Source organism: Corylus avellana, chromosome ca4, assembly GCF_901000735.1.
Source record: "Corylus avellana chromosome ca4, CavTom2PMs-1.0".
Classification (NCBI taxonomy): domain Eukaryota; kingdom Viridiplantae; phylum Streptophyta; class Magnoliopsida; order Fagales; family Betulaceae; genus Corylus; species Corylus avellana.
This window is the reverse complement of record NC_081544.1, coordinates 24,611,884-24,634,705: the sequence shown is the minus strand read 5'-3', so window position 1 is coordinate 24,634,705 and position 22,822 is coordinate 24,611,884. Positions and strand designations below refer to the sequence as shown.

Here is a 22,822-nt window from a genome sequence, read left to right as displayed (position 1 = left end):
ACATCATAAAGCATAAATTTAAGATAAATCATAGTTAAGGTTATGAAGTTACAACGTCATAGAGACAAACATAAAAAATCTTACAATCAAGTCCTATCTATGACTTCAACATCCGCAAACTCATGTTCAAACTTCAGTTATAAAACAGATTTGCTTGACACAGACTCGATCTAATATATAGGTAGGTCATATTCTCAACTTTTTATTTTTCCGGTCATAAGAGCAAAACCCTCACACCGAAATTAATCCTCCTCGACATAAAGGCTAAGGCAAAAACCTTCACCCCAAAGATCGCTTATGAAAGCAAGTCTAAGGAGAAGTCAAATCTTTATTAAAAAATAATAAAAAATAATAATAATAAAAACACAATAAAAAACCAATAAATAGATACAAGGCGAAGGAGGCGAAGCTCATTAGCCAGCGCGTGGTGGACGAGATAGAGCTATTTTGCACCGATGGGCAACTGAGGAGTTGGGGAGTACGGTGGGCCAGCGCGTGGCTAAGCGAAACTAGTTGAGGAAACTAAATCTAGTTTTTCAAAACTATAAAAGCCCAACCGATTCTGAAGAGGCAAAGAGCGGCACAAGACGGTGGAGGGCGGATGGATTTAGCGCATCATAAGCAAATGGATGGCCGGAGTAACATGACTAGTCAAAAAAACCAAAAAAAAAAAAAAAAAAGGAAGGAAGGAGGAAGAAAAAAGAGGAGAGTAGGAGGGAGGGGAAAGGGGAAAGGAGGAGGGAGCAGTTTTTCATTTTGCTTAGGGCCGGCTAGAAGAAGACAACATGAGACTTTAACCACTTTTTTCATTTTGCTTTAAGTTATAAGAAAAAAAATATAATAAATAAATAAATAAAGAAACCAATTACACCCACTTGATCATACTCTTTTTAACTATTTTTAATTAAAACACAACCATATAATAAGTACTTGTATGCAAATCTTTATTAAATTACCAGTTATCCTAAAAGTTTAAACTGATAGAAATAGATAAATTTAATCACTTAACCATTACACTTTTCCTCCATTAGATTCCCTTCTATTTTTCTGTATTAATTGTTGAAAAAAAGAAAAGAAAAGAAAAGAAAAAAGGTAGCTAGTTGTATGCATGGTGAGTGCAAATTGCAGTGGCTTGGCTTTATACCTGCACAAGTAGCAATTGGCGATCAAAATCATGGACAGCTTTCAGAATCACAAAATGTTATCAAAAACTTTATGGCGAAAGAAACTGTGTGTTGTGGATTATTGTACAACAGCAACGGCAATTGCACGACTTCATGTCTCACTGCTTGAAAGGGACTCCCCTCCCCCCACCACTCTGTATTTGGTGGCTTTGAATAGTCCAAGCCTCAACTAGTCAGGTTTGTGGTTGGAATCCCTTGAGCCAACATCATCCACATTACCACGGTGGTCCACAGATTCAGATGATCAATCTTATTATTATTATTATTATTATTATTATTATTATGTCTTTTCATTTTTCAAATTGCAGATCATCTCATTTGTCAATGCAATTTAATTGAGTGATATGAAAGACGTTTTGTCACTTTGTTTCTTTTTTTTTTTTTTATATATATTTTATTTTGTGTTCATCTATCTTGTTGCTTCAAAGGTGTACGTAGGCTTTTAGTATTTTTTTTGTCTTTATTTCTTTTTCTTCTTTCCAAGCATTATCTTCTTTCTTTACTTGTCCTTTTTTATTTATTTTTAATGAAATTGGGAGATGGGAGGGGGATGATAGGGTGATTTATAGATTTACTTTACTCTATATCTTATAACCCTCATGGTCTTTTAATTAATCGGGTTTTTTTTTTCTTTTTTTTTTTAATTTTTTTTATTAAAGTATTCTAACATACCACAATAATAAAAGTAATTGTTCTCAAAAAGTAGTTTAATTGATTGTAAACTACGGTTTATAAAGTAAAAGTTACTAGTTTGAATTTTTTTTTTTTTTTTTTGTAGATATGTCAATAATAATAATAATAATAAAAATAATTATAAGTATTTAAAAAACGAAAATTAAATAGAAAAGTTTTATCAAAGAAAGCGATTAATTGGGTGGACATTACCCCAAGTCAAGGGTTCAAATTAAGAGAGAGATGAAGACACTAATTAAAAATTAAGAAACACTAAAAAGTAGTTAAGGAGAAGTTGACATGACAAGTGTGTAACGATAAACTCCTTTTCGAGTAAAAAAGCAAAAAATATTCTCCATTGACTTAAAAGGCATAAACTTGGTTAATTAATCACGTAAATATGCACTTTAGATCGAGGTGAAAACAGAATGAAAAATATTTGGTATTCTTCTAATTAGTTTTTAGTATTTTTTTAACTGTAATGTAACATTTAAAATAATTATTAAATTTAAAATTATTATTATTAATTTTTTACTTATTTAATAATTTTAAAAATTACATCACAATTAAAAAAAATAAAAATCAATTAAAAACAAAACACAGGGACACACATCTTCACAACTGATGTACAGCTCTCTCCTCTCTCTCTCTCTCTCTCTCACTCTCACTTCGCGATACGTCACTGCTGTTATTCTATGAATAAATTAGTTTTATTGGCAGGCGATGCGCCACGTGGAGTTCCCTTAACCTCATAACGTTAGAATCTTGGGAAAAGAGGTGCAGAGCTTCATGTAACTGCGGTAGCCGGACGCATGGCGGGCGCTTTGTAACTCAGAATCTCTCTCTCTCTCTATCTGTCTCTTGCACAGTCTTTAAGATTCATCACGCCTTCTCTCTCTCTCTCTGTATCTCTCTCTCTCTGGTTCTGTTTCTCCTCAGGTTCTTTCATTTATTATTTTCCTTCTTTTGGGTTGTACTGCGCTTATTGGAGCGGCGTTTATAGTAAAAGAAGGGGCTGAAGCCTGAAGGACAGCAATTCTTATGGATTCAAGGGAGGAGAGGTATGTGGGTTTTCTTTAATTTTGTTGCTTTTGCCGTGAGTTCATTGCTTCGTCTCTGAGTAGCTTCTGAAGCTTGCATTTCTTGGAATCATAATGGTGTTCTTGTTTGTTTTTTCCCTGATTTCTGAGTTAAGGCTTTGCGAATTAAGGACTAAGAGTACCTGACATCTTTAGGTTTTTTAACTTTTTTTTTATGATGTAATCTATCTACTTGAGACATGAATATGAATATATTTGCTACGATTTGTAGAAAGGAGCTTAATTTTTCTTTTTTATTCTCGATATATGATTTGATCAAATTCCATTCAAATAGTTTGTATTTAGAGTGAGTCATTCTAGGATGGAATGGTCCTAGTAGGGTTTCTTGAAGGGAAATCAAGAAGTTATTTCTGTTTTATTTATTTATTTATTTTATATATATAATTTAACTTTTCTCTGTATTTTTATATTTACACTCTAGGCCGGTTGAAGCCTTAGGCAACTTTTGTTTTTTGTTTTTTGTCGGCAAGCCTTAGGCAACTTAGGCGGTCGCCTTAGGCCCCAATAGAATGAGTCCTAAAAAAAGGTTGTTTAAGCTCTAATATGGTAAATAATTAGTAAATAATCTCTAATTAAGGCCTCCAATTATGGTTAAAAAAATAATTACTAATTTGAAGGAAAAGGATCTCTCTATTTCAAATCCCCTCCATTTCCTCCATTTGGTGCATTTAGAATGGCAAAATTGTCCACAATTTTGGAAAGTCTCTAAGATTATATTCATGGAAAGTCTCAACGTTCATAAATTCTTGGAAAGTCCCAGTTGTTTACTAATTTCGAAAGTCCTGTTTTCACATTCATGAAAGTCTCTAAGTCTAAGATGCGTAACTTTTTTTTTTTTGAATTAAATGCTAACGAATAGTCTTTAAAGTGCATAAATTCCCACTGTTTGCATTGTGCAACAGAGAGTTAAACGCTCAAAAAGTCTTCAACGTCCAGCTTTTCTTTTCCTCATCATATTCGATTACAAATAACTCTTTATAACTTTCCATTTCTCTCTTTATTTTTCCCTTCAAGTCTTATTCAAAATTGAATTCTTCTCCTCTTCTTCAGTTTCATGATTGTCTAACAATTGCCAATTCAGGACCTTGATGATGATAGTTTGCAAAAAATTGTCTTAATCTTGAAAGTTTTCTAAAACATTATATCTATTATAATATTGATGGTTTATATTTATTTTCAGATCTAAAACTTCTAAAAGAAATTTTACAAATGGAGGATAGTGCTCTAATTGACATATTAAACTATATAAAAAGACTTAGGCCCCGTTTGGTTTGCAGAATAGACCCTTGGAATGGACTAACTAATCCTAGGTATAGCTATTCCTTTATTTGGTAACACACTATTATTGGGAATTAGCTAAGCCACTCAAAAAATGAGTGGCTTAGCTAATCCTTAAGGAATGGAATACATTTTTCAAAAACACCCATATATATTATTTTATAATTTTAAACTTAAAACAAAATAAAAAAATATGAAAAATAAAGTGGGTGGCTTGACCACCCATTGGGGTGGTCGGTTATTCTTTTCCCAATGCATGTGTCGCTTATAGAATTTTATTGACAAATAAGTGTTGCAGTTGCTTCTGCAGAAATAAGTTTTCCAATATTAAGATTGATAAAATCCTATCTAAGACCAACAATGTAACAAGAAAGATTAAGTTGATTAGCCATATTATCAATTGAAAAAGAGGTGTTAAAAAAACTTGAATATAAAAACTTAATTAGTAATTTTGCATCCCAAAAAGCGAGAATACTGATTTTTTATTTTATTTTATTTTTTATTTTAAATATAATATTAAGTATTATATAATTAATATTTAAATATAAGAAAAAGGGCCTCAATTAAACTAGTCGCCTTAAGCCTCTAAATCTATCGATTTGGCCATTTACACTTGTAATATGTTGCTTCATTTCTTATTCTCATAATTCATTTTGTTTTGAAAGTAATATGGTCCTAGGTTGTTTACATGTGTGTGTATGATATGAGTTCTTTTTTCCCTTTGTATTATACTTATAAAGTTGAATTTTTAGCTAAGGAAGTAGGGTTCTGTATTCATTTTATAGGCCCCCAAAATACTATCTAACTTATTGCAGTCCATCAGCATAAGCAAATCGACCATAGTGATTGTGGCTCTTCTATATGCCACGGGGTTCCTCATTATTTCAGAAGAAATTGTGTTAGTAGTAAAAGTTTGGTTTTCTGATTCTTCATGCAATCAGCTTGTTCTTTCACAATATGATTACCAAGTATAAAACCACTAATTAAAATGCAATCAGCAATTGGGTGACAACAATTAACCCTACAATTGAAAATTCAAATAGCTTAAGCTTACATGTTATTAAGTTATTCTTTATTAGCACATATAGCTTGGAAGTTGAGGGATATCTTGCAAATATACTGTTTTCTTAATCTAGTTGCAAAGTCACAATCCATTGCCTCGTATGTTTTGCTAATTTAATTCCATTATTTTTGAACAATTTTTCTGATACTTTCCCTTAGTTTCTTTGGATATTGATTGTAGTTAGTCTAGACATGTTCTATTGTTTAATGTTATACAAGTACACATATGTTTTTCAAAGGATAACTTGCAAAAAGATACTTTCATGTAGTTCTTGGCATTACATATTTCTTGATATCATAAGGTCATAGTTTAATGGACTAAGCAACGTTAAACCCTCCCAGATATGGAATCCACCACGAAAGAAAGAATCTCTCTTTTGAATAAATTTATTAAAATATCATAATAACAATTATAATTTTGATGTAGCATTACTCTACTCCTATTTATAGGCTACAATAATAACACTAGTTGACTCCAAATTAAAGAAGATTACAAATGACTCTTAAAAACAAGGAAAGAATAAAAGAAACATCCAAAACTCTATTTTCTCACATAAGAAATGTTATTATTATTTTTAAAAATAAGGATAGAATAAGAAGATTAAAAATAAAACCTAGCCCCACCATCTGGAATTTGTGCAAGCATTTGAAAGCTACTTTCCATGTTGACCCACCATTCAATCAAACTTCCTATGATCTCTTGGATGAGTTCTGTCTGAATGGCTTTCGACCATCGTTTGAACACTGCACTTTTCTGAATTTTTTTTTTTTTTTTTTTTTCCATATAATTTTGTGCAAATCCATTCCAAAGTGTCCTACATCAGTCTCCTCTACTTATATAATAATAATAATAATAATAATAATAATAATATTAAAAAAACTCATCCTCGAGGATGGTTTTTAAACCATTCATATGTTGACTACTTTTGTCAAGTGGCAAGTAGGCTCTCCTTAAGGTCACTAATTCGAAGCCCAAAAAAAAAAAAAAAGTAGTCTCTCCTGATTTGTAGTAGTCTCATTTTAATTTTTTAATTTTTTTTTTCAATCAACCATGATTTATATATTTCAAAGATTTCGAAGAAGTGGTTGAAACTTGGATCTATAGATGCTTTCTGAAAAATATACTTTAGACCTCAAGTTGTGACAAATCATATATTATCTCAACCTTATCACATAATTCAAATTAGCAAAGTTATCAACTTTAAAACTAAACACCGCAAAGATAATCACCAAAATCGAAACAAGCATAAAACCAACCAACACAAAAGTTTTGATAATAAAGTGGAAACTTTTGAAGAATTCTTCAAGAAAAAAAAAAAAAAAAAAAAAACTATTCTGGGCACCAACCAACACCAAAACAATCCACTATCGAAGACTTGTGTTACAACTACTCAACATATAAAACCTTTGTAAACCTTGACTTGTAACCCCAGCAAACGACTCGCTTGCCTCCCAGTGTAGTGGCTCTAGAACCTTTGACCTTCTTTTACAAGAATCTCCTTTACAAACAAACCTTGTCCACTACAACTTGGTGGCTGAACTCTTTTTTTTGTGGTTTAATGAGAATCAAGGAGAGGTATTGGAACTATTTAGGCTCAAAGGTATTTAGGATCCCGGGTGTGATCATACCAGCACTAATGCACCAAAACTTATCCAAAAAAAAAAAAAAAAGTGTTTAGGAACCTCTCCTAGAACAATGAAAAATAGTCTTTCTAAATTTTGAAATTTGTGGCTTGTGAGGCTTATATAGATGGGGAGAAAACTAAGATTTAATGAGTAATTCGGTTAAAAAATTAAACAAGGTACAGTTGTCTCGATCTAATGGGAATTAGTCTCAATCGATCTAGAACTAGGGTTTCACAAAGAATGCATAGCGGTGATCTATCGAGGTTGCGATCAAGGCATTCTGTGAAACACCATGGCGTAGCACCAATCAAACGAGCTTTGATTGTGATTGCAATCGGGGCATTATGTGAGACGTGTGAAACATTGTGATTCAGTTGCATTCAAACAAGGTATGATAGTTTGTGTGATCAGGCCTTTCTAGAACTTGAACTTTCTTTTGATTTAGAGGGTGTTTTTTACTTTTTGGTTGATAAAGTGTTATAATATGACATAAAGATGGCAGTAGTTTTGAGTGTTTGGAGTTGTTTATTAATTTTTTTTTATTTTTTTTTTTTGCTAAAAGGAAAAAACTTCCCCAAAAAGTGTTCTCAAACAAGCCCAAAATGTCTTCATGACCTCATTCTATCCCCTTTCGATCAAACTTGCGATTGAGACATTTTGGTTCTCACATTGAGACTTTAAAAACTATCCCAATTGAACACGTTTTGATCGAGGTTGCAATCGCCAGCTTTTGTTCTTCAATTGTCAACCAAGTCTTGAACTGCACTTTAACAAAGACTTAAACCTGAACCTTAAAACGTACAACTCCATATATTTTGACACTAAATTTGTCAACACGAAAAACCTAACACTTTCTCTATCTTTGACAACCAAGTCACAATTTCAAGGTAAAGTTTTTGGGGATCTTCCATTGCACTTTATTTCCCTTCACGTGTAGGTACCTTTAAAATTACTTCCACATGTCTATCATCTTTTGAGGTGAAGCGTTATTTCAGTCAGTCACTTTCATCATGCTTTCATCTTTATCTTCTTATTCTTTTTTGTTCAGCAAAAGCCTTATTCACTTCAATTGTGCTCCCCTTATATTCATGGTTAAAATTCGTTGTAGATGAGGGGCTCACAAGAGCAAATATGAATGGGTCACTCCATAGCATGTGGAAAGGGTTGCTTTGAGCATGTCTGTAAATAGACAGGTCGCGAGCAACATCTTCGGTGCATAACCCGTTCATGGGTTGATGGTGTACATGTCTGTCAATAGGTAGCCCCAAACAACATTTCTAACCTGTAATTTGTGGTAGTGTGACCTTGGTTAGCTACAAGTCTTGCAAGCATATTGCAAATCTTCGCTATCTGCTGCCTCTGTCCCCCAATAGCTGCCCCAATGGCTGTGTCCCCATGAGCAATATTGATGGGAAATCTTCCTACAACTCCATAATAGTTGGGCAAAATTCACACTCTGATACCAATTGACATGGTGAAAGGTGTAGGAACAAAGGCTAAATAAGGTTAAACCCTCTTAGATTTGGAATATACCAGGAAAAGGAAAAACTCTCTCTTGAGTAAAGTTTATTGAAATATCATTTAAAAAAAAAACCTAATTTGATGTTCAATACATGCCTATATATAGGCTACAATAAAAACTCTAATCGACTCTTAATTAAAGAGGTTATTGATGACTCTTAAAAATAAGGAAAGAATAAAAAAACTAAACCAAAATTCTATTTCTTCACACAAGGAAACATAGTAAATTATTTGGGAAAGATGCCACCAAACTACCATTTTGTTGCAAAATGGTATGTTCATTAGCTGGTGGCATTAAAATGGATGGAAAATAGTGCAAATGACCTAAACGTGCATATTTTGGACATAAAATGCCCAACTACATTCACAAATACACTCCTAAACTACCAATTTGTGACAGTAGACTCCTTTAAACTATCATAATATTGTGATTTGGCTCCACCGTTAGATGTTGGCATTAAAATGGATGGCAAATTTTGTACTAAGTTACAAGTGCATATATTAGACTTGAAATATCCAAATTATCCCATTTTGGAGGCAAAGATGTAACAATTTTTTTAAGAGAGAGAGAGAGAGAGGGACGAAGGTTTAGGGTGGTCAACTACTTTATGGGGTGGCCAAACACCCCTCAATGCTGAGAAGGTGGTCGACCATATCCTGAAGGCCTTTGGGGGTGGGTGACAATCCCTTAAAGGTTGAAGGGGTGGACAATCACCCCCTAAAGGCTTTTAGGAATTGCTGAATCAAGGTTGAGGGATGGTTCGACCATCCCCAAAAGCCTATTGCCTAACACCCCCTCAATTAGGCCATCTCTAAAAGACTCTAGGGGCTGGTCAACCCTGGTTCGGCCATCCCAAAAAAGGGAGTGGCTGCTCAATAGGCTTTGAGGGTTTGAACCACTCCTTAGGCTTGAAGGGGTGTTCGGCGACCCCCAAAATCCTTCGAGGATGTTCAAACATCTCTCAGCCCTTCCTCTCTTTCTTTTTCTTTTTTAGAAATAAAATTATTACATTTTCCCTCCAAAACTAGAGATAATTTGGATTTTTCAAGTTTAAAACATGCACTTGTAAGTCACACATGCCATTTTTGTCTATTTTACCACCAACATCTAAAAGAGGGGCCAAATCGCAACTGTTAGTACATTTTCCCCAAATTATTTTTTAACGAAAGATAAAATATTAAAAGACTAAAAAGGACACCTTAGCCGCCATCTGGAATTTATGAGTGTGTTCGGATGTTACTTCCCAAACGAATTTCTCACTCTCTTCTAACAAAGCTCTCTCTCACTCCCTGAAGGAGTTCCATTCGAATGGCTTTTGATCATGGTTCAAACTGCACTTTTCCAGCTTTCTTCTTTCCAAATTTTTTTCATATAGTTTTGTACAAATCCACCCCAGAATGTTCTTTGTTACTTCCTTATCATACTGCAAGCTGAAATGTTATATGTTCAAAATATTTTTTTTTGCTTTAATGCTTCTTTTAATGCTTGAGGGATTTAGAATAGTGCTTCAGATACATTAAGTTGAACATTATATGTTGAGAGCAATGAAAAGGTAGAAAAATGTGGTTGGACTTGGTGGGAGAACATAATGGTTTTTCATCAAAAGAAATTTTTATCATGATTATCATCAATGGCTGTTAAGAAGATTATTCACTCTCTCTCTCTCTCTCTGTGTTTTAGATGCTTTATGGTGATTTATAAGTTACTCTAGCAAAGTTGCATTACTTGAAATATATCTTTATCATATTTTATCCATACAAACTCAATAGGTCGTCAATATGCAATTGTGAGAGGATTCTAGGACTTAGAAATGCCATCCCTACTGCCATAGGATTCTAAGATGTCTTTGTCATATGTTAGGTCACAGATCGGTTAGATTTGATTTTCAGGCTGTCAGAATATTTTCTTGGCATAACAAAGGACTTGTAGTCAATGATGAAGTTAATGAGTGGGGCTTTACCAATGTGCGATATACATCCAGTTTAATTCCTCTCCCTTTGCTCATAAGAGAAGGAAGAGGAAGGTAATCTCTAAGACAGCTGCTTTCCATAAATTGGATTAAATCTTCACCTTCTGGTTTCATAATTCTATTCAACTGTTGTCTTCCCACTATACTCCAGGCTTTGAAGAAGAAGCCTGCATTAAAGGCATCGGGTCTAGGGGCTTTATTGTCTTTCATGGAGATGCTTCCTGCTCGTCCCGTTCCTTCTCTTTCGAGGTGGAGCACTCCTGTTTGTTCCTTTCTAATAAAAGCTTGGTATGTGGTCTGAACGAGCCTTCGCTTGGTGCAAACTCATCCCTTGCTTGGTTCTTCTGTGAGGGGAGGGGTATAAGTAAGCTGTCTAGGATGAAGATCCTAAGATAATTAGTAGTCTAGTCAAGAATAATTGTTTGATCGAACCACTTGGTTTTGCTTGTTTGTTGCAGCTCATGTCACGTTTCAAGATTCATCCACTACAATATTATTTCTAATATTATATAATATATAGATTACTTTTATGCAATACAAATAAAACTCTCGCAGTTCCACTTCATTTTGGATTTGGATTTTAAAGTGCTATCATGATCGGTAAGCTAGCTAACAAAAAAAGAAATTCATAGACAACATAGGAATATGTAAAAGAGAGAGCAAAAATAGGTTAAACGAGCATCCCACACCCAAAAGGTGCCCCACATAGGTCTTGCCCAAAATCCCCCTAGTAACTAGGGTAAACAACATAAAAAAAGCACCCATTTCTGTACCAGCTCCAGAAGAGCATGCCCTTTTTCTTCAATTAGCAAAACTTGCTACATTCGTAGCTTTTATTTTTTTTGGTTTAAGGCTCTGTTCTGCGAGAGCTTAACTACTAGGGTAACTAAGATCGCATATGGTTTAAAGACCTGTCCGGGTTAGACCTCGCCGGTCAGCATCAAATGATTGATTTACCCATTCAAAGCAATTTATGTTCAATGTTTATGAAATAGATCTCAAAGAGTAGTTCATCTTCTATACTTATCAGACCCAGTTCAATTTTCAAGTGGAAGCAATGCTGCTACTGTATGTTTAATCTAGCAATTCCAATGATACATTTTGTATTCCAAAACCTGGCTTCCACATTAGATGGAGAGAGAACTACTTGTTAGGATTGTTACATAGTTCACATGTTTAGTACCATGGATAAGACTAATCTGGTCCCTGTTAGCATTTCAGGATTGCCTACTGAGGAGTTTATCCAACCAAGGATGAATGTGGACAATGAGAACATAGAACCAGTGACTGATTTAGGACTTGCTCTGGGTTATTCTCACCAGTGCATCCAGAGACAACTGAACAATGATTCAGGTGCAGGTGCAAATGCAGGTTCAAGGATACACATGACATTTGTAGCCCCTGACCCCCTGTCTGAATTAGTTTGGTCCCCACAGAAAGGTTTGAGTCTCAAATGTGCTGATTCGAGCTTCGCCGATAAGAAAGCCTCTCTTTTGTGGGGTGCAGGACCAAGCAAGGTGGCTTTTTTGATGCCTAAAAGCACTACAGACGGGGGGTCTGATACTGACAATCCTATAGTTGAAGTCATGACATCACAAGTAGCATTTCATGCGAAGGATGAATTTGCTGGTACAAATACTTCGACTGGGTCTCCTACAAGTGATTCTGTTAGCATGCCAGGATGTGGACCAAAGCATGAACATGACACAGGTAAGGAAAAAGTTTTTCAAGTTAAATTGTGAGCTAGGGAGTGGTTGGGCTTGGTTTTTGGTCTAAATGTTGTTTCGTTCGAAAAGATTATGAAAATGAATCAAGTTGTATAATAATGATTGTGTGAACCTATCAATATCGATCATATCTATGTATAAAACAATACGTATAGAGTTCTATGATCGCCTTTCAAAACCTCGGGACTTTTGTTTGGCAGGACCTGTTGGTAATGTGGAGGAACAGAACACTGCGGTGGGACCCTCTGTTCTACATGTTACTCAAAAGGATGATCAAAGAAAGAGTGACGGGGATGATATTTGTGCTCAAATCGATATTCAAATGGCTGAAATTGAGACGAGAGAAAACAATCTTTCCTGTTTGCCAGGTGCATGCTTCTATCTTTAGCCTTTGTTATCCAGGAGATGGTCCTAGGAAGCTATCACAGCTGAAACAGGTCAATGGTTAACTGATCTATTGTTCTAAAAATGGAACTAAGACAGGGTCCTATACTTTCTGCAAGAGCCATAGAAAATTTTTATCACTTCCTGTTTTGCTTCAAACACACAAGTACTGCAAAGTGTTTTGCCTTCCATTTTATGCGGAAATTTTCTTTTATATTTTACTTTTGTCAAAGTTTTTGGAGATTTCATCATTTTCTTCTCTTCTGACGTGTATGACCTACTGATTACCAACAGGCCTGGGAAGAACAGCTGATATTTCAGCGGCCAAACTAGATGAACCTAGACCTTATCTGGTTGCAAATGAACCATTTTCTGGGGATCGTATTGGTGGAGGCAGAGATTTTGGAAGTGGCTATCAAATATTGGGAATGAATGATGTTTTGGCCTCTGATGTTCACCCTGTGGATGAATGCAAAGCTTCTGAAACTCCAGTCCAGATTCTTAGGTCGACAGGCAGAAGGCCTTTGGAAAAACTGGAGCAAACTGCCGAGAATGATTTACAGACTCTGATTGGTGAAAATGCTTGTGATTCAGTGAGTAAGATTGTAGAATCAGAATTTTCTCATAAAGGTAAAAACTACTCTCAGCAGGGTGAAGAGGTACTTCCCAGAAACAAGACTGTTCCAATTAAACTCTCTCCAACTAACAGCATAATCCATATGCATAGATGGAAAGGAAAGGAAAAGGCTTTATCTGATGGAGATTTTAATGAAAGATTGTCAAAAGAGGAAGATGACAGCCATGAGAGTGTTGAAAGCTGCAACAGTGCTGGGTTATTTTCTAAAGGCAAGAAGAGGTGGAGCTTTGAAGAACACTTGATTGTTGGGAGTAAAAGAGTGAAAAGGGAAATTCAAGAAACACCGGGTTCGACATCCTATAATAGACAAAATAGCTCATTTATGAATTGGATATCAAACATGATGAAGGGCCTCTCCAAACCAATGCAAGACGAGGTGCCTTCTCCTGCTCTTGCCATTGCACATCCTGGTCATGAACACCAGAATCCGCCTGAGCAAAAGCTGCTCATATGCAACAAGAATCAAGAACAGGGGTTCAAAATCGGTTTTCGATCAATTTTTCAGTCCTTATATTGCCCAAAGGTGGAAGGAGAAGCAACAGCATTGAATGCTAATTATCAAACTGGAAAAGGATCTAAGGAGCTTGAACTGGCTAACAAGGTATGTAACATTAATGCTACTCCAGTATCCATTCGTGGGGATGGTGATAACATATGCAAACAATTTCTGCTGCCAAATGAGAAGTTAGATGAATCAGCATCTGGAAATGAAGCAAGTTTTGCAACCCAGCCAAAAAACTTTCTTGTGAAATATGCTACCAGTCAGGAAAATAGCAAGACAAATTCCAGCAAGAATAAAAATTCAAGTGAAAAGGAATTTGGTAAGGTAAAAAATGGAATAAGCCCCCCTACCTCTCTGGGTAAACGAAAGACTAACAGTGCTGAGAACATTGATTCTGACCCACCATCTGAAGGGAAGAAAACTAATAATTATGGTTATGGGAACAACCCTCTGGGAAGCTTGTGGATAACTCGGTTTTGTACAAAATCTTCTGGCCCCTTATTAAGCATGGATGATCGGGAGCAGAGTATTGATATTGGTCTCAAGTGCTCCACTGATTGCTCAAGGCTTCTTCCTTGTCCTCAGAATCGTGTTGGTTTTTCCAAAAATCACAAAAGTGTGGTAGTGAGGGAGCAATCCATTGAAGACCCTATGCTTGCTTTGGGTAAAGAATCACAGAAGTGTCCTGCTGACACTGAGGCTGTCATTGGTGTTAATAGGGTTGAAGGCCACAATGATCAGAAATCTGTATATAATCTGAGCCCTTTACTGCCTTCCCCAAAATCTAGAAGTTCAGAGGCAATGGCTTCTATCTTTGCAAGAAGGTTGGATGCCCTCAAACACATCCTACCATTGGATGTAACAGATAATGCAACTCATGCAACTATAACCTGTTTGTTTTGTGGCAGTAAAGGTCACCATTTACAAGAGTGTTCTGAGATAACAGAAAGTGAGATTGAGGATCTTCTTAGGAATATCGATTCATATAATGGGGCAGAAGAATTGCCTTGTTTGTGCATTAGATGTTTCCAGCGCAATCATTGGGCTGTTGCATGTCCCACTGTATCCTCAAGAGGGCAACATCAAACAAATTGCAGTGCTTCTTTTGTTGGCCCTAGCGAAATGCATCATGAAACAGGAGGTAAAGAAAATTTCAAACTGCTAACTGATCGGAAAAGACAATTTCAAGCTGCCTGTGATGGGAGTGATCTTAGAAGATCAGATCATGGTTGTCACCAGAAACTGAATGAAGCGATAGCCCCTGAAAAAGTCAGATCTGATGCAAATTCAATGAAGAAATATATTGCTTCAAGTTCTGGGGAAAATTATTTAAAAGAACGTAAGACCACACCTGCCAATATACAAATTTCAGATGTACCAAAAGGAATCTTTGACACTATAAAAAGCCTTCGTTTGTCTCGCTCAGATATCCTAAAGTAAGTAGAGCATATTAATCAATCATCAGTCAACTCATGTTCTTAATTATTTGTTTGATTAGAATTTCCATTATATACGGCAAAGTAACATGTTTACACTTGATATTCCCTCTGACATTTTGAGGATAGAGCAAAATTTAACAATTTGCTTAAGTGTCCTTTATTTATTACATTTAGTAGCCCACCTATAATTGTATGTTTGAGGCATAGGAGACTTGCAAACAAGTAAATTCAAGCCAAACAAATGTGGCGGTGTTTTCTTTGCTATTGAATGAATCTTTGCAATTCTTTTTGAGTTCTCAGGATGCCCGGTGTTAATCAATGGGGTGGGGCGAAGTCAGCTGCTTAATCTGACCAAGAAGACACCTACACTTGTTTCTCATTCTTTGTGTCAGAAAGAGCTTTCCTGTTTTTCAGGATTTCTTTTTAATTTTTTATATTTACATTAAATAACACCCTATTTCTAGGATGATGGTTTCACATGGAATCCTAGCCGTCTAGAAGAAACAATTACATACCCACATGTCAAAAAGGGACATAAGAAATCCCATTTTCAGTGGTTGGAGTAAGTCCTACTCTACTATTTTAATGAAATGCATTGGCTTCCAAAACTTCATTTTTTGTTCTTTTGATGTTTGATGATCAACCAAATTATTAACTGTTTTCTTTCTTCAATTTTTCATTTTGGTTTATCTTGGTAGAACGCACTTTTCTAGTAGACTTACAGTTTATAAAACAATACTTCCAAGGGATGACTTTGAAACTTAGTTCTTCCTATGGAAATCATCTCCATAATTGATATTCTCCATGTACTAAGAGAATATTTTCTCTGTTGCATGGCCACCAGATGGATGAATTCCCATATGTCACTGTCTCATCTTGATGGTTTTTTCTTGCGCGTGCGGCTTGGGAAGTGGGAAGAAGGACTAGGGGGAACTGGATACCATGTGGCCTGCATAACTGGTATAAGTTGAATTAATTCATGATTGTTAACTTATTTTATAACTAATCAATTTGTAAAGTAGAATATTTTTTATATTTATTAACAAAGTAGTGGAATACATTGGTGCACTTCTTTAAAAGCCTTACTTTATAATGACTAATTGTGATTGTTCCTGTGATTCCGTTCTTCTTATTCTTCTGGATGCACAGGGAAGCAAATAGTGAATTTGCAACAGAATGCCAACATTTCTCTGTGTGTAAACGTAGGGGGAATCAAATGCTTAGTTGAGAGTCAATATATCTCCAACCATGAGTTCCTTGAGGTAATAGTTTGACTTGAATTTGTAACCTATCATTTCTTCTTCACACACGGTTTCTATGCTTCTAAGCTATTTCAGTTACAAGCTTGATTCAGTTATTTCTGTAGTTCTTTGTGGGGTTAATGCATTTTACAGCACTCCATAACATTTATATGGTTATTAGAGGTTTTCTTCCCTTGTTGATGCATGCATGTACGTGTTCAAATTGTGTGCCGGAATGGTTAAGTCAAATACTAGTTTTTTGAAAATAAAATTCTTTTTCTTTTTTCCCTTTTGATTACTTGTAAAGTGACACTGTATTTCCAATTCAGGGAGTGCCAAATATTGCGGTTTCTAATTTTGTTAAGAGTGGGGCTAGGAATACTACAACTTTTATTACAAAGTTCTCTATAAACTAACGTGGCAGTCTATAATTGGCAAAATAATTATAGTGGCCAACTTGTGAACCATATACTCTTAATTATTTCACCGATTATGAAATAACACTTAAGTTTGTAATCGATTTTGTAGGAAAAATTGTAGTACCCTAAGCATTTTCCTTTTGTTAATCACAATTTTTCTAGTTGATTGATTGCACAGAAATTACCATTCCATCTAGTATTCTCTTTTCCTTTTGTTCAAGTGTGTATTATCAATCAAATATCTGATTCATATCAAATGCACGGGCGACTAGAAAATAGATTGACATGCAAGATAGTAGTGTTTTGAACTCCTTCAGTCAAATATGGTTATATCTTGATACATAAAAACAGGTGCAACTTGAACCATAAATGGTCAGTAGAATTTGAGTTTGAAGAAATTATGGAATTCCAAAATCATGTGAGCCACAACTTGCTAGTTTGTGCTTTCATCCTCTTTCGAACTTGACATGGTTTAACAGTATAAGGTGAAGAACACCCCATGTTGATGAGTTCAAGAACCGGATATTTATGCAGTTTGAAAATGTTAAATATATATCATACAAACCTGTCAATTGTTAGACCGTTGGGATTCGTGTGTCGTATAATTGTTATTTGATATCACCTTTATGGCGACTCCTAATGTTTTGATCAACGATGAACATGTTGGCATTCTAGAACTGAGATTTTAGTATATTCTGAATGTGGGTCACATTATGCAGGATGAGCTGATGGCATGGTGGAGTACAACCTCAAAGGACAATATCAAGATCCCTTCTGAAGAAGATTTAAGAGTGAAAGTGAAAAAGAAAAGAATGTTAGGCTTGTTGTAGGCATCTTGTGTTTTTTTTTTTTTTTTTTTTTCTCCAGGAATTAATTGTCTTTGAAAGCCTCGGCAATTAAAAACACAGAATGCAGAGTGAGAAGCGAGACAGGTAGCGAGCGATGTTGTTTTATTGTGCATATTATATATATAATTTTTTTTTAAAATTTATATTTATGTTTGTACACGTCCAGCTGAAATTAGGAAATTAGATTTTACTGCCATTGTGACTTTGTGAAGAAGTAGAATAATATACGATTTCTGTAATACTGACTCACATCACACACTGATTGAAAGAACCTTTGTGGTCCAGCTGTGTCTTCTGTGCAACTTTTCTTGGAGTAATATGAGATTGCAGCCAGTTTTATGTGAAATGCTATATATATATATATATATATATATATAATACAATTTAAATCGGCTTAAGTTTTTGTAATAAGTGGTGATTTAATATGATATTAGAATAACATTCATTTTTTCAGAATTCATCTGTAGAGGAAATTCTTTCCCTTATAATAACCATCCATACAATTTCAATGCAATCCCAAATTAGCTTTAAGTATACATTTCATTTTAACTTAAGCTTTTGTGATAAGTAGTAGACCTGGTGGTTTAACATGATAACATAGAAACGCTTATTTTTCCGGAATCCATCCGTATAGAAAATTCTTTCACTTACATAAAGCATCTAAATCTTATGTTTGTAGAATATCTAGGTTTTTTCGGAATTTAAAGCCAAAATTTTTTCAAAACCTAACAATTTATTCTTTTGCGTATTTAAGCATATTCTAATATGGACCCAGTAGGCCCCATGATCGTAGAAAATAAAATCAAGCAGCTAAAGGCGAATAAGACCCAAAAAAAAAAAAAAAAAATGCGCCCAATAAGATGGTAGACAACGACTTTCATGTCCTACTATTACCATATCTGTTTGAAGGTGACAGAAGATAAGATGGAACCTATAAAGTGTTGTTTATGGCATCCCGTGCCAATGAAACTTCTCGAGGGAGCCTCAATCCATCGGTCTTAATTTGTTAAAATTCCCCGTTCCTTTTATTTTTTATTATTATTATTTTTTTTTCAAAATAAAGATACTAAAAGCATTAGCAGTAAATTTTCTATAGCACATTCTCTTTCCTATATTTAAGAAATTTTTTTTTTTAAAAAAAAAATCACAAAAAAGCACCTATATCAGAAGCCTTAAATATAACCAACATCAAATGGCATTTATAGTGTTTCCCAATGCTCTATAGATGCCCAATGCATTATTAAATTATTAAAAAATGATTCTCTTTCCTCTCTCATGTCCCAACAATTTTTTCTCCTCTCCCCTCTCAAATTGGTTACAATGATAAAAAAAAAAAAAAAAATTAATTCATATAAGGAAAAATAAAGAAATCTATTGTGAAGTGTTTTTTATAGGGAATCAAAAAGTAATTTTATGCCATAAATTGAGGAAAAATGGTTGAGAAGCGGCTACTAGTGCTTTAACAAACTAAAGCTCACACTTTTAAAAATATAAAAATAATATATATATATATATATATATATATATATATATATTTGTCTCATCAAAATATTTTGATGATAGAATACCCATATGAGACTTATTAGTATTTCTAACAGTTTCCTCGTCATTTTTCTTACATTTAAGGATTCAAACTACTTTTTGCTTTCCTATGTCAAAATACACTCCAATAGCTTCCCTTAATTATTCCCTATATCATTAAAATATTTGTTTTTTTTTTTAATTATATAATATATATGAGAGGAGAGAAGAGAGAGAATCATTTTTTTTTTTTTCATAATCATAAGGATTGCAATAATAGAACCAAAAACATTGGGTTTCACTGTAGCAATTATAATGTGTGGGGTTCATTTCAGGAGTCTGTTATGGGATGTTTTTTACGATTTTTTGGACATATTCCCTAAACTTAGGGAACAGACTCCCTTATAGGAAGTCTGCTGGGAATGTTCTAAACACTGGCAGTAGCTTCCCAACCATTTTCTCTCAATTTAGGAAAGAAAACTACTTTTTATTCCCTATAAAAAAACATTTCACAATAGATTCCTTTATTTTTTCCTATATGAATTAAATACTATTTTCTTTTTATTATTTCAACCAATGAGAGAGGAGAGAAGAGAGAGAATTGTTGGGACATGTGAAGGAGAGATGACAGAGAATCAGTTTTTTATAATATAATAATGCATTCGGCATCTACATTGTTTTCCAAATTCATTGGGAAACACTGTAGATGTCATTTGATGTTGGTTATGTTTAAGGCTTTTGATGTTAGTGTTTTTTTGTGGTTTTTTTGAGATTTTCTCCAAGCATAAGGAAATGAATGGACTATAAGGAGTCTGCTGCTACTCCTCTTAGAGCATCTTCAACAGCTCATGTAAGTTAACTTTTTAGTTAAATTTAATTATTATATCAATTTTCCTTCATCTGGCAATACCTGCAAAATAACATTTTTCTCTACAAGTGCTACAGTGAACTTTCATATTTACAAGTTACTGTAGCAACTTATAAGTAATATTTTATTATATTTTCTCTTTCTTTCATTTACTTTTTAAATATTTTTTCTCTCTTTTTATGGGAAAGACAAGAAAATGATAAAAAACTAATAAAATAATACTGAAAATAAATATTTAATTAGAGTAGATAATTAAAATAGATGTCCTTATTGGAATGTGTAGTGAAAAACTAGTAACTAAAATTTATATATATATATATATATATATATATATATTTTGAATAGTTAAAATGAAAAATCTTGTAAGAGATGCTCTTACAATTCAAATATCCCCGTCCCCACCTACTCGACTTTTATCTGTTTATCATATATTTTAAGGAAAATGTTAAATGTACAACTATTTTGCTCAACTTTGAGCTAATTTTTGTATTATTTTTTAATTAAAAAAATAAAAAATAAAAAAAAGTTTTTGAAGCAATAATTTATATTTTTTGATATTTTTTTAAAAATAAAAATTATATATTGCTTCTGAAACTTTGTCCTTATTTTTTAATTTAAAAAATAAGAAAAACACTCCGATTAACAAAAACACTCATAACCTGACTGTCCTTTTCGGTCCCCCAAGCTCGAATCAAGTACAGATGGGCAGCTCAAAGACTTTGTATATAATATCTGAGCACTTTAAACTAGGCATGTGATTCAAGAGTACATTGCCGAATAAAAGCAAATCTGAATTTCTTGGATGGTCAGGTCAGTGATATCTTTACTTAAAATATCATATAAAATATTGGAGATGGCTTCTTCTTGAAATAATGCATGTTTTTAAATTAAATTAGAGAGGATGCTGATCCATTGGCTTCAATTATATAATGTGGCATACAGGTAACCACGTTTCTAATGGTATACCCCCCTTGTTGGATTATATTAATATTCCACTTATGACTTATTAGAAAGCTTTATCATCTGTTTTGGACGTATGATTACAAAAGAATGCTCCTTCACTTTGAAAATCATGCTAATCATTCTACTATACTCTTTATTTTTATAAATGTTAGACATCAAGTAAAAATATCAAATACAATTAAAATGAAAATATTGTATTTTTAATTCAAAAAAATCTAATGAACTTTTTTCATTAATTCTAATCCATAGATCATCACTTACTACCGAACTCTCACCCACCTCCGAGTTCTCAACACCAGAATCTTCAAAACCAACTTAGACAGTGAATCTGATGGTTTATCAATACGTATTTTGTCAAAATAAGTGAAATTATTTGTTGTGAATGATTATATTATTTTTTTTTTTTGTGTTTCAAGTTAAGATATTTACTTTTTGTTATAACGTACAAAACACTTAATTTAAACCACGATATAATTGAAGTTATTTTCAAAATCTAAATCATATGTCATTATGTTGCACATCTCTCCCAGTATCACATCTTTCAAGTTTAGGAAGATTAGGGAACGTAGTCAAGGGAGTGGATCATTAGGGAGCGTAGTCAAGAAATAATACAAGTCATTATGACTTTGCACGTGGTGCCTGATGAGGGAGCCCAGTAGTCAAGAAATGATACAAGTCATTATGACTTTGCACGTGGTGCCTGATGAGGGAGCCCAGCACATGCATGTTTTCACTTTACGTTAGGAGGAATGCTACAATGCATTCTCCCCACCATCTACTCACCATCTCTTCACTTGGATTTTGATTTTTTCAAAAATAAAATAAAATAAAACAAAAAAGTAAAGAGAGAAGAGATGGTGGGGAGATGGTGGGGAGAATGCAAAAAAGCATTTCCCTTACGTTAGGGCCTTTTTTTAAAAAAAGTGATTCCTGCACGGGCGTGCTACGCACGCCGCGTGCAGTGAATCATGACTCTTTTTTTGGCAAAGGCCATTAATGCCTTGTATTATTTCTTACAAAATTTAATTTCTCAATATTTTTACTTTTTTATTAAATAAATCAGTTTTTACTATTATTTAAGTAAAAAAATTACTACAGAATAATTTTTTTTTTTTACTTTTCTACACTAACACATTTTTACTTTTTTTTACTTGAATTCATTTTTGTTACGGTGCAGTGAAATTATTTTTTTATCGTATTCAATCGAAATGCATAAAGCTGTTGGTATATATATAGCTGGAAACTATCAAAAAAAAAAAAAAAACAATTTACATGCAGTACATATATTCAGATTTCGTATTGCAAAAATGGTTGTCAGCCGTAATTCAGAACTAACTCCCATTCATTCGGAGCTTGTCTCTTACATGAGATGGAAATATTCCCTCTTCTCCTTGTTTGACCTTTGACTTTTAGTCAATTAGATAATATCAAGAAATTAACCATTGATTTTTTTACCCAATAACATTATTCTTGAACCAATGTTGGATGAAAGTTGGAAAAGTTGAAAACACATAGCAAGGTAATTATTAAGGATACATGACTTATGACTACTCCTCCTTCGCTAGCTCTACAATATTAGTAAATAATGAAAGCAATGCTTCTTTGTTTTTGATAAGATAATGTCACATCAAATTTAAAAGATTAAATATATTATTATATTTTGAGGTTGAAGCCAGCCAGGCAATAAATAAATCAATTGAGACTTTTTTTTTTTTTTTTCTTCTATTAAATCAAACTCAGATGTCAAGTTTTAAAGGGTAACTCAATCAGATGTGAATTACGTCTCATAAAACGAAAGTCACTAGTTCGAATCTCTCTCATCCTTCCCTTATGTGAACATGTTAAAAAAAAACTCAGATG

The 22,822-nt window shown here is 33.8% G+C and overlaps 1 protein-coding gene across 3 annotated transcripts; it reads left to right on the top strand.

Moving 5' to 3' along the window:
* The first annotated feature begins 2,553 nt into the window (after positions 1-2,553).
* On the top strand, positions 2,554-17,894 carry LOC132177443 (uncharacterized). 3 transcript variants are annotated; one of them, XM_059589768.1, is made up of 7 exons: positions 2,562-2,917; positions 11,635-12,123; positions 12,341-12,508; positions 12,819-15,099; positions 15,947-16,062; positions 16,252-16,364; positions 17,482-17,894. In XM_059589768.1, the coding sequence occupies exons 2-7, from the start codon at positions 11,667-11,669 to the stop codon at positions 17,590-17,592; spliced, it is 3,246 nt and encodes a 1,081-aa protein (XP_059445751.1). In that variant the 5' UTR covers positions 2,562-2,917; positions 11,635-11,666; the 3' UTR covers positions 17,593-17,894. The 3 variants fall into 3 exon arrangements, with proteins under 3 accessions (XP_059445753.1, XP_059445751.1, XP_059445752.1); XM_059589769.1 differs by lacking the exon at positions 2,562-2,917 and adding an exon at positions 10,577-10,701; XM_059589770.1 differs by lacking the exon at positions 15,947-16,062 and having other exon boundaries at positions 2,554-2,917; positions 17,482-17,572.
* The last annotated feature ends 4,928 nt before the right edge of the window (positions 17,895-22,822 follow it).